General features: G+C 34.5%; 1 protein-coding gene across 1 annotated transcript in view; it reads left to right on the forward strand.

The window, feature by feature from the left end:
• Positions 1-13,209, forward strand: part of CFAP47 (cilia and flagella associated protein 47) — a 221,468-nt gene that overhangs the window by 69,426 nt on the left and 138,833 nt on the right. The window contains exons 37-41 of the mRNA XM_072339839.1: positions 122-234; positions 2,336-2,486; positions 3,342-3,430; positions 6,148-6,234; positions 11,811-11,887. Of these exons, the coding sequence (XP_072195940.1) occupies positions 122-234; positions 2,336-2,486; positions 3,342-3,430; positions 6,148-6,234; positions 11,811-11,887 (517 nt within the window). The remainder of the gene's footprint in view (positions 1-121; positions 235-2,335; positions 2,487-3,341; positions 3,431-6,147; positions 6,235-11,810; positions 11,888-13,209) is intronic.

Consider the following 13,209-nt stretch of genomic DNA (forward strand, 5'->3'; position numbering starts at 1 on the left):
GAAGTACTGTTCTACTTTGTGATATCCTTCATTCATATTTTGGAAGTTAGCTCCAGAATTGATTTTTATGTTTTAAAAATTGAATAAAAATATGATGAGTTTGTTGTTATTCTTGTGACAGGTTCGTTTGAAAAACCCGAGCATTAAAACTTTGGCATACAATGCTACTCTTGTAGGAAGAGATGCTGATGATTTCTCATTGCCTGAAGGAAACACTATAATCATTGCCCCTAAGTAAGTAATGAGTTTTCAGTGCTAGAAGAGCCAGGGGAATCACAAAATGGGATTTATAGGACCATAGAATCATGGGATTGCTCAGGTTGGAAAGACCCTAAATATCATCAAGTCCAACCACAGCCCACCCATATTACCCTAACAACCCTCTGCTAAATTGTGGCCCTGAGCACCACATCCAAACGGTTTTGTCCATCATCCAGGGATGGTGACTCAACCACCTCGCTGGGGAGCCAATTCCAGAGCTTAACCACCCTTTCTGTAAAGAAGTTTCTCCTAATATCGAACCTAAACTTACGCTGGTACAACTTGAGGCCATTTCCCCTCATCCTGTCACCTTGCATGTTGAAGGCTTAAACATCTGTGATTCTCCTGACATTCCTCAAAATATTTTTAAGATATTACTTTTGCATTCATCACCATCCAGTTCTCAGATCCCAAGACAGTTTTCAGTAAGAATTTTATTTTCTTCAGTGTTCATCATATGACAGAGTTAGAAGACCTCCTGGAAGGTTTCCTTGATAGCAATAGTATTCCAGGGACAAATTATGTCACCATTGCCATCAAATTATAGCACTTACGCCCTCACTGTAATTGTTCGACTTACTTGAGAGGATGTATGAATTGAGTTCACTTGAAAATGCAGCTGTTCTTACCACATCTGTGAAATAAATGTAAATTAACATGATGCCAATAAACACATCACATGCTGATCGCTGTTACAAGTCCTTTTCCTCACCCATTATCTGTGATTGTGTACTCACAGTACATAATAGGTGTATTTCACACACCAACAGTAGTTTGCATATGCTTTAGTATTTCCATTTGGCAGAAGATATATGGCGCAAACTTTTTCTACAATTCTGTATTTTAATTCTGTAATTTTTTTTTTTTTTCTTTTTTCCTTTTTTTCCCAGGCTACACATATGCTATTAATCATTTAATAGGGAAGGTTGATGTGGGGTGGGGAGAGGTTTTGTTTTGACAGAAGTATTTGCTATCTCTTCCAGAAAAACAACAAATAAGTCTGCACATTATAAATGCAAGTTTTTCCTATGTATATACATGTGTGTGTATATATAATTAGTTCCTCTGAAGAATTATTTGAATATTATCAGCTTGTATAGTTTACAAAATTGCAGGTTTTTTTTTTTTTTTTTTTTTTAGATTATTGACTTTCTATCATCTGTTTCATGTGGTTTATTATCTAAAATTTTTTGAACTATATAGAATAGTTTTGACACTACAATGAACGTTACACCAGTCAGGAGACATTTCACTATGTATTCTGTGGTTTTCTACTAGCAACTATAAAAGTTTGCCTGTTTTTCTGTTTGGAAGAAGCTCACTATGCTCTGATCATTTATGTAGAAAGGCAGAATACTTTTGTAACTCACTGTATTCTTGCTTTTAGAAATGCCATCTTAAAATGTTAGTCTTGGTACTACTGAGTGATTTTGAATGCTTCAAAGTGCGAGCTTCAGCTACTGAACTTTTGTTGTGGGCTTGCTTAATTGCAGGACAAATGCAAATCATGTTATTCTTACCTTTTTCTTATCAGAAACTTGATCTGTTGTTTACATGGGAGTACCTGTTTTTTTTTTTCCACCTCTTTGCTATTCAGCTTTACTAACTATTTTGAAGGTTCTTTTAATCAATTATTTCAGTCTTGGGGATTTTATTAAAAAGTTTAGATCTGCCTCACAATATACACAGCAGGATGTTTAGCTACTTAGCATATAAAATTATATTCAAAGAGGGGAGCATCAAGTAGATCAGTTTTAAGCTTCGGGCAATAATATGATATGAGAGAACTTTTTCCGATTGTGCGTGGGAAGAAAAATGAAGTTACATTCCGTAGATGTAAAAAGCAATATGGACTTATATTGTTCCTTTTTTATCTATGTAGTTCTTTTATTAGAATGCTTAAAGTGTTATTAGACAGGAGGTTGAACTACAGTGAAGTGTTTCTGAAGAAACAAGTGCCACCTTCCCTTTCAAAGACTAGAAACTATGCTCCTGAAATGATGTTTCACAGTAATTCTTGAGTTACAGTTTTATGCCTAATTATTCAAAGAATTATTTTTGTTATTTTGCCTAGGAAACAAACAACAATAAATGTGGTGTTCACTAGTCGTTTTCTGCACCCTGCTGAAGCTGTGTTGCTACTGATCTCAAAGAGAATGGGTAGAATACGTGGTGCCACACTTGCATTCTCCCTGAAATCTGAAGTCAAGCATATTGAACCTGTCGTAAGTCTATGTGCAAAATTTGTCACAAAAAATATTATTCAGATGTATGTTGTACCAGTCAAAAGTGATCTGAGGTAAGAATCAAAAGGTGATTAACCATCAGCATTAACCTTTGATCCGTTAATTCTCAACTTTCCAATTTTAGGTTACTTATATGCAGAGAAAGACCTAGAGGAATACTGGAGATATGTAAAGATGTAAATTTCACAGAGATCCTGAATAAATTAAAAATTTTTGCACAAATCACTGAAAATAAATCTGGATCTCCCTCAGCATGTGAATGTTTTTGGAAATGTTATTGCAAATGTGGTTAAATGCCTCTTAAGCCTAATGATTTCACTTGTCGGATGTAAATGGATAGCAAACTTGTGTTAGATATTGCCAAATTTATTTGAGCTTTTTGGTTTTGATAGTCTTTAAGATACATCCTAGAAATAGAGCAAGGATAGTCATAGTTTCCAGCATTTGTTATCAAACATTCTTTTAGCAGATCCAGATAAATCCTTCTCTGAAATAGATGGAGTTTATAAGAGTCTCCTTCCTTACATGACACTTTTTATATCATAGCAATAGACACTGATGGTAGAGACAATGGTTGGGGCAGGAATAAAGAAAGAGAACATGAAAAGCAGGTAGCTTGGTCTTGTTCCTGTGCTGTCATTTTGAAGACTATTTAATAGGTGAGGAAATATAACATGTTTAAAAAGAAATAAACTTTAACTTTACTGGTGACAAAGTGTTTAATTTGTGTCATCAGTGGTTAAATTCTTCTTCTTAATATTCTCCTGGTAGTATTTCCAATGGATGTCATTTTGCATTTTTTTCACGTTTATATAAAGTTTTATTCTCTTACAGGATACATTAAAATGCAAATCTCCATGTTATGAGTTGAAGAAAGTTGTCCTAAATGTTACTAATCCCTTCAGAGCTGATGGCATATTCAGGTAGACAGTGCTATAAAGACAAGTCTATAATGTTCATGCTGTTTTATCAACTCTGCCATATTTTTCATTTCTGTTTAAAAATGTAAAACCTTCAGGTTAAATTATAGGGATTTACATTACCAGAATTGTTACAAGCACCATGAAGTGGAAGCTATTGTGATGAATAAAGAAGATGAATAAGCCTTAATTGTAATCCATTTTAGTATAAGCAACAAAGTTAGAACTTTAATCAAATGGAGTTCATGAACTTTGCTTGTATTTTTGTGTTTGGCTGAGATCCAGCAGAATTCTATAGAGAAGCAAACCATGTTAATTAATAGTTGGTTGTTTTCCCCCAGTGTTCTTTATCCTGCTGTTTAAATTATTAAGCATGCAAAAGAAAGAACATACTTTTGCCTTGAGGCTTGCATCTCTATCAGTTAATCTAATTTTTCATTTGCATTCATCATAGATGTAACAACTACAGAATTAAGGTTTATTAATACAGAAGGAGTAGAATGCTGTGCCTCTTTAAAAATCTCAGTTTATGTGATCTGAATCCATATTTTGTCTTCAATCTTTAAACATCAGTTCTTATAATTCATTTATTTACAAGAACCAATTTCCCTAATTTTCACCTTATTTCAGTGATCTATCCAGCGTTCTCCATAGGCTGCAGATGAAATTTCTCTTCCATCCACAGTGCCATTATGGCATAGTCATCTATAAGAGGATTATTTTCACTGCTCCAGTGGCGCTCCAATACTCCAGTGTGGCATAAGTGTCCTATGTGTTAATCGTATAGAATCATCATGGTCAGAAAAGATCCCAGATCATCCAGTCCAACTGCTCACCTATCACCATTATTTCTCCACTAAACCACATCTCTTAGTACAACATTTGAATGTTTCTTGAACATTTCCAGGGACAATGATTCAACCACCTCCCAGGGCAGCCTACTCTAGCACTTGCCCACTCTTTCAAAGAAGAAAATTTTCCTAACATCTAACCTGAATCTCTCCTGGTGCAACTTGAGGCTATTCCCTCTCAACCTATTGCTAGTTATACAGAAGAAGAAGCTGATATCCACATTACCACAGCCTCCCTGCAGGTGACTGTAGAGAGAGATAAGGTCTCCTTCTTCTCCAGAGTGAACAATTCCAGTTCCCTCAGCTGCTCCTCATTGACCTGTGCTACAGACCCTTCTCTAGGACTGTTGCCCTTCTCTGGACGCACTCCTGGGCCTCAGTGTCTTTCTTGTAGTGAAGGACTCACTTTTACCCCAGTGTCAAAGTTGAGTTCAATCTGGGTTTTTACTTTTCTATTTTTCTCCTTGCATATCCTAACAGCTTCTTTGTACTCTCCCTAAGTTGCCCAACCCTTCTTCCACAGGAGGTAGATTCTCTTTTTCTCCTGAAGCCTCGGGAAAAATTCCCAGCTCATCCATGCTTGCCTTCTTCCCTGCTGGCTCATCTTTCTGTGCAGAATGTCTTTGTTTTGTTTGCCTTTTTTTCTCAGTCACAGTGAGACTGTTGTAATCTGTTCCATGATTTGGACAGCTCTCAGAATAAAGTGTTTAAGCAGTTTAATTTTATATGTATCATTCAACAATTACAGGACAACTGCTTGCAGTACTTACAGATTTGGGCCACAGTTTAACCAGTAATCTTCAATTAAATGTTTATTTGAATTATTTTTCCAGTATTTAGAGATAACTACTGTTCCATGACGAGTAGTATTGCTTATTTGCAAACAATGTTAGGATAATTGGCAAGTCTCTTCTCACTGGTGACAAGTGACAGGATAAGGGAAAATATCCTCAAGTTGCACCAGAGCAAGTTTAGGTTGCATATCAGGAAACACTTCTTTACACAATGGGTAGTTAAGTACTGGAATAGGCTCCCCAGGGAGGTGGTTGAGTCGCCATCCCTGGATGTGTTTAAGAGCTGTTTGGATGTGGTGCTCATGGATATGATTTAGCAGAGGGTTGTTAGAGTTAGGGTTCTATGGTTAGGCTGCGGTTGGACTTGATGATCTTCAAGGTCTTTTCCAACCTGGGTAATTCTATGATTCTATGATTCTATATATATGCACTTGTGATATCTAGGAAGCAGCTCTTCTACCAAAAAGAGGGCTAAAAAAAATCTCAAAACTATATGTATAATATAGTATTATCTAAGAAATGGGTAAATTAAAAGTTGAGCTTCTTTGATTTTGTGTCAAATGGTATGACAAATATCAGATATTTCCAAAAGCTGTGAATTATGTAGCATTAAACATATTTTAGAATAATATTTACAAATTAAAATATCATCGTTTGTTTTGAAATGCACATTATTTTTGCTTTTAATGTTTTTTTTTTAAACAGTTTTTTTGAAAGAATATTGTTCTCCTTGTCATAACATGACATGTCCTGCAGTGTTCCTGTGACAACAGATCAATCTGTTTGATTAAGTAGCAATTTAAAATAATTTTCAGTATTCTTAAATAAGTGCCTCAGGATTTCCGTAGTTACAAAACCTTTAAAATTTTCATTATTAAATTGTGCAAAATATTTTAAGTTATTAAATCAAGAAGAATTCTTCAAATTACTAAATATTTTGAATAGTTTTTTGAAAGTACCACAAATTGAAAACAGTAGGCTTCTTTACCAAGCATTTAAAAGGTAGAATAAACTAGATATTGTTCCTCATCCTGCTAGTAAATAGTGGTAGTTATGTGTATTTGTCATATTCCAGGGTCATTTTGCTGGAATCCACAAGTTACTTATGTCAGCCAGAACAAGTACATCAAGCCAGGCAATTAAAGGAAGAGCAAACGTTCAGGTAGGTTTTGAATGGCAATTGCTAATTATAATTGTCATGGAGTTACCTAGATCAATCTGTGTCTGTGACAGGGGGGCAGTAGGCCCATGGGCCCCCTGATCTCAAAAATGGGAAGGGAAAAAGGGAAAGGGGTAGGGAGGTGGGAGCTGGGCTCAAGGAAACAAACAGCAGCGGCAGTGATCTAAGGAGGAAAGCTTATTTTACTAACTATGATATCAGAATGCAAGATAACACAATATAATACAATCTAATTGAAACTAATTGAGGCTAATAAATCAGGTAAATCAGTAGTTTTCTGAAGACTGAGAAACCTACTTTGAAACTGAAGGCGCCATAACTTGGAAGCATACCCACACCTGCTGCAAGGCAGAGAGAGAGAGAGGGAGAGTCACTTCTGTGATGTATTCCCCTCTCTGTCTGCAAGGTCCTCTGAGACATGTGGTGGTTCTTCTCTGTGCTCCGCACGATGTTATGATGTGGAATACCAATAGCAAAAATTACAAAATCATGACACGGCAGGACAAAGAGTAATGGCCTAAAACTTGAACATAGGAAGTTCCATACTAACATGAAGAAGAACTTCTTTACGGTAGGAGTGATGGAGCACAGGAATGGGTTGCCCAGAGAGCTTGTGGAATCTCCTTCTATGAAGATATTCAAGACCACTCTGGATGCCTACCTGTGCGAACTACTGTAGGGTACCTGCTTTCCTCCAACCCCTGCAATGTGTTGCTGTGTAATTCTGTAATGTATGGAGTTGTACAGTTTTATTAGTATTACATATATGTGTATATTTGTGTACATACCAGTTGTAAAGAAATATAGGCTGTGACATGGAAACTGTAGCAGAAAGACATATTATGTTTAAAACAGTTTAGAGATAATTTACTGAAACAGCAGAGAAAGAAAAATATGATACAAAAGGTAAATATGAGCGTGATATGCTTTCTAGAAAAAGTGTCACATGAAGTAGAATTAAACTATTGATGCTGGGACGTGGACAGCCATGATGTCTTAGGTGGCTGAAGTACTGAAAAAAATGTCAGTAAGATTGACTAGCTCCAGATCACTAGAACCTTGGAAGAAGGAATTGTTCTGAATTCTGGAATTTAGTCTTGAAGGTACAACTGCCTATTACATATGGACAGTCTAGGGAATTTAGACTGTGCCAAAGTCTAAAATACTGCAGGTTCTGTAGGCCCCTGCAGCTGCAAATGAAAATGGGGGAATGTTAGTACAGAATTGTTGAAATAAAGTAATGTAATTTTCTAGACATTATTCCTTAAATAGGCCAGAAGCAGATTTGCTAGCTTAGGAAATCTGGAAGGTGAAGGAGAGTTCAAAGTAAGTATGATAAATGTAATCAAATCGCAAAAATCTGAAAAACAGAGAGTAACAGAGAGACAAGGGGATATATATCATAAAGACAGAACAATATTTAAATAGATTTATAGTCCAAAAGAACTTCTGTATTCACTATCTCTAGTTGTTAGACAGTGAGATAAGTATCAAGAAGTTCAGATGAACAGGCGGAAATCTTTAGGAGCATTGAAGAGGAGAGATGTAGATCAGAATCATTCATAGTCTAGGTAAAAAAAAGAAAGAGACAATCCAAAGCAGGTTTGTCACTCTTTTCATAACACTCTCTGGAAATGTCCCAGTGTAGATCACTAAAATCTAATAAAATTTTTGGAACCTGTCAGACATGACAAATTGCACTATTTTAATAATTGTCAGCTTAATAACTCTATTTTTCAGTCACAGACTGAAAGTTTTAATTCTAAGTTATTTAAAATAAAATCATAACCATAGCTTGTGTCTGAGCCAAGATGGAATTAGTGGTTGCAGTCCAAACCTCTTAGTCCACATGTAGCTGAATGATCTTTGTGAGAAGGGTGATGGTTTTTCTTTCATCCAATTGAGTTTGTTTTTCTTTTAAGTATGTTGTGATATATGCGACTGGACTGTGCTCAAGTTACACATTTTTCTGTGCTTTTTAAAGCCCTCAACACTTCAGTAGTTGTCTTTAGCCTACATCTTTGTCCCAGTATGTCCTGGCCCCCATGGGAGAGGAATCAGATGAAGAGATGCTTGCTACATGGCCCAGGAATTCAAATACAAAACTATGCATAATTACTTCTCAAGCACATTGATATTTTGACTGATGTACATTAAAAATAAATAAATAAATAAAAATGGAATGACATTAAGAGCTTGAAGTTACATTTATTAGCTGACTTTTCTGTCTTAGATTTTCTTCAGTAAAACTAGGAAGTGGTAAATGTAGACTAACGATTCATAAGAATGGCTCATGACTGCAGAAGCTGATTACAAAAGAAGCTATTAAAGTGGGTAAATATTGGTACATGAAGAAGAGATAAATTTTTGAAGAGAGGCAATTTTTGATTTTGGTTTTTGGTATGCATGCTAAAATGCAAGTACAGTCTCTTTGTGGCACTACATAGAAAGAGGTAGCTGGCAACTCAGAGGTGATAGCTACTAAACTGTTTCTTACTGGTGTCCACGTCTGTAAGTAATTTGTAGAACAAATTTGAGCAGGTTAGACTGAACATAGAAATATTCATAGCTGCCATTTTCTCTCTCTCAACTGGGTCTTATTACCAGGCAGTTGAAAGGCAGCCTCTTGCAACAATGCTCATTGGTGTAATTCTAACATTGTCTTGCAGAACCTTTAGTCCATTTAATGCACAATAAAGTAACTTTGCTTTTCTAGGGAGCAGTTGTGTTTGCGAAAGAATAACAAAAAAATTAGAGGCAGTTTATGAAGTTGCTTGGTCACCATTTCTCCCATTAAACTGAATCGCTTCTCATACCTGAATTTTCAGACTAAGAGACCTAAATTACATTGTGATGTAATGTGTTTAGTCCCACAGTTAGATAAAGGACCCTTTGCCATCATGTATAAGCAGTATATGCATGAACTTGATTTTGGAGCTCATCTTCATTGGTGACATTTTTCATACAGTAGAATTGAACGTTAACATGGAGTGAAATGATTGGTGTGTAAGGCCTGATAGGACATTACCGTGGGCTTTATACCATAGCAAAATGTCTGTGTAGACTAATTTTATGACAGCATTAAGCTGTTCTATCCTTATTTCTCAGTGTATTTAAAGAGAACATACAGAGTCAAACTGAGGATGTGCTTCTTAAAAAATTATATTGATTTTTATTATTGCAAGAGATGTTATTGATTTTATTTTAGAGGAATGAGACATAATGTATATCTGCCACAAAACAATTTTATTTCTATTCCGCTTTATTTATCTTCAAATACTTTGATTATTTTGGTGAGAATAAATGTACAAAGACAGACCTTCTAATCAGTGCAACAAGTCTGTCAGTCATTCATCTCCAAAAAGGGGATTTATGCAAACCCCTGTGAAGACTTGTTGTACTATGTATGGTCTTAAATGTATAAAGTCATCATTCCATTATTATATTTATTGTCTGTTTTCATATAGCTTTTAAACTTGTTCATTGTTTCTATAATGATTTTTTTGTTCTTGACTGTGTCTTTGCAATCACACCTGGGCATTCTGATTCAAAGATAAAGCATTGAAATACCTATTTTCTATGAAATATGTAATTTTGTAATTTTGTGTGAAAGGAGATAACTATTTGTTGGCTTAGAACGTTGAACCCACAGACTTCAGAGATCATTTTCCCTTCTGAAAAATGGCTTTTAAGAAGAGGTATTAAACTGAATCTCCAGAGTATCATATTTTGAAAATTTTAACAGTCCATTTATTGAAGGTTGTGATATTTTATTTTTATTTTTATTTTTTAGTGAGATTAACACTGTAAGAGAGATCAAGTGGCTAGCAAATGCTGTACATTAGAAATGTTTACTGTAAGCTGGTTCATCAAATTTTACTGCTAGAGGAGAATTACTTTTATGTGTGGATAATATTAAACCCAAGTCTAGAGCTGAAAAACCTACTTGCAGTTTCTTGTTTTTTTGTTTTTTTTTTTTTTTTTTAAGATACATTGCAGTATATTTTTTTCAGCATCTCTGGGCTCTTGCCTGTACTTACTTTAAATTAAACACAACTGTCCTTCTATAAATGTAACAGCAGAGTCTTCTGTCAACACTGGTATTTATTTTTTAAGAAGGACAGAAAGAATATGAAGTAATATCAAGAGAACAAGTTAGTAATATTATTAAAAAAGATGGTATGAAGCACAATTTGACTTGAAGGAATGGGAATAAGCAGTGACTTTGTTGTAAGATTATTTTTTTCAAACATATATGTTCTTTTCAGCTTCACTCAGAAAACAATAACACCATGAACAGAGTAGGGTGCTTAGGTTAAAATTTATCCTCTTCGTTCCTTTTTCTCCTTTTTCAGACAAAAATTTGATTATATTAGTTGCACATGAGTAATTAATTGCACTAGTACTGTATATAGACCATTTCTGTAGCCTTGGTGTAAAAGAGGTTGGGAGAAACAAGCCTACCTGTTTCCAGGCTTTCTCATTCCCCTTCTTCAGGGCCATAGCCTTGTGGAAAAGAACCTTGCAAGTGAACTAAATTAACTGAAGCAAGAAGATAATGATTTATATGTCCCTACTTTTTTTGCCAAGAAAAATGCAATTGTTCATCTGTCCATATTGCATTTTTTTCTTAAATAATTGTGCCCCATTTCCTTTTGGAGGAAATGGTAGCTTGTAAGTTTTAAATAGTTTGTGTGCTACTGATTCCCTCTGGGAACTACTGTGAGATCATTTAAGTATATTTGAGACTATACCAAAATGCATGTGTTTGAAACAGTATGGTGCATCGTGGAGAGGAGAGATATTTATTTAAAATATTTATTTTAGAAAATTGCATTTAATGATTAACTTTTCCAGTTTTTCCTGTTAAGTTATATTAGGATGAAACCATGCTGTTTTATGCTCTGAATAGAAATTGTTAGATATCTGGTATAGATAGCTGGTTATATAGTTAGATAGGTTAGATAGCTGGTATATAACATTAAATAAATAGGATTTTTTGATGTATTTCTAGAATAACCTTTTAGGGGAACATTGAAAAACTGATGTGAAATCAACTGAGTTGATCAGTGAAATGCAAGTCCTTGCTACCACAGGGTGTACCAGGGAATAATTATCTATTGTCATAGGATATTCAAATGATAAAGAGAAAAATTATGGTCAAATTCACTAGAAAGTATTATTGTCTCGGGAATGCTTTTGACTTATGTATATGTATATATATATATATACACGTATACATACATACATATATATATATATGTAAACAGAATTTGGTTTATATGAATACTGCAGAGATATCACACAAGTTAACTGAGGAATCCTGTTCTACTTTCATTGTAAATATTACTCCCAGTGTAAATCAAAGAAATCATATAACCATTACTGATAAATGACTGGTTCCAAAATGGTTGTTGTTGTTGTTGTTTGTTTGTTTGTTTTTTATTCAAAAAAATTGAGTTTCCAGTATTTATACCTATACAAAGGAAAGAAGCTGTCTATTAATAGAAATACTAATGTCTAGTTTTGGTCTATTGCTTTCCTTTGTTTCCTTCTAGTTCTGAAAATAATGTGTTAAACTGTAAAAAGAGGACACTGCCTGAAGAGCCAAATGAAGACAAAAACTTTAATTGCTGTAAGTATCTCTATACTACTATAACCCCTTACCTTACTGTAATAGCAATTAAAGCATCTGAGTAAGATTCTGAAATCTTAAAATACACTTGATAATTATTATTTTACTAGTATGTATTATTTGTTGAATTAACTGGATTTCTTTGTAAAGCTGCACTGTAGACCTAGTTACTTTAACCTAAATAAATTTAAAAGTGCATATTTCATTCTTTTAAGAGCTGCATGGGAGTTTACTGTAGAGCTTCTTCAACTTAATTGGTTTATCTTTGAAAATACTCATTGACAGTACATTACAAATCTTGCTTTTATTTTCTATGAAACAGAAAATGAAAAAATTCTGTAAAAACACAAGTTTTTTATTCTTACTTTTACTCTTGAGCAAAATTTGACCTTATAAAATGAATTTTGTCCTCTTGGAAAACACTGTTTTGTTTTTGTGAAGGTATATGGAGAACAGATAAGTAATTGAATTTGAATCATATACCCTTCCATTTATATTCATTTCTCATATTGTATTCTGAGATATGATTAACAGCTAACAAATGTAATATTCATAAAAATTCATGAAAATCTATTTACCTTAGCTAATGAAGTAGTTTACAACTATTGCAGGAATTTATGAACAGCTTTCAAAGCGAGCTTAGCTTCAGATTGAAGCTGCAGAGACATTTGTTATAGTGTTTTAGGTTCATAGGAGCCTAACTGTATGCTTTCATTTCTTGTAGATGCATAATTCTTTGAGAATAATTTTTTCATTCATCTCTGTAACATGGCAAACAAAACCTAAATAAGAGTCTTCTATGTGTCTTACATCCTGAACTGAGGAGATATTGCTGTTAAGGGGCAAGAGTAGTTGTAAGTGGAAAGCAGGCATCAGGAAATACATTTTTGCTTTTCATGGAGCAGCCACAATAATCGACTGCTTTTATTATAGCTGAATTATTTACTGAATGGCAACTCTTTAGTTTTTCACAATCCAGGGAGCTGGTAAGGAGGGAGGGCTCCCACAAGACTTACTGTTCCACAGTTTGTTTGAAATACTTTGGATGAGGAACACTTGAACAGGAGACAAATTTGGAAAGTATTGCCTTAAGTAGTAAAAAAAATAAAAAATCAATTACCCTGTTGGATGGAAGGGTAAAAATGGGCCTTTATGTTTGTTTATTTTTGTTGTTGTTTATGTAAGCTTTGGAAACAGCAGATTGATGTGCAGCTTAGCTGTTGGCTGAAATGTGAATGTTGGGAAATTCCTTTTCTTTGGAAACTGTTCATTCAGTTTGACCTATGGGGAGCTGAAATATTTGGGGGTGGGAGGTGGGGATA

Source organism: Excalfactoria chinensis, chromosome 1 (genome assembly GCF_039878825.1).
Source record: "Excalfactoria chinensis isolate bCotChi1 chromosome 1, bCotChi1.hap2, whole genome shotgun sequence".
Classification (NCBI taxonomy): Eukaryota; Metazoa; Chordata; class Aves; order Galliformes; family Phasianidae; genus Excalfactoria; species Excalfactoria chinensis.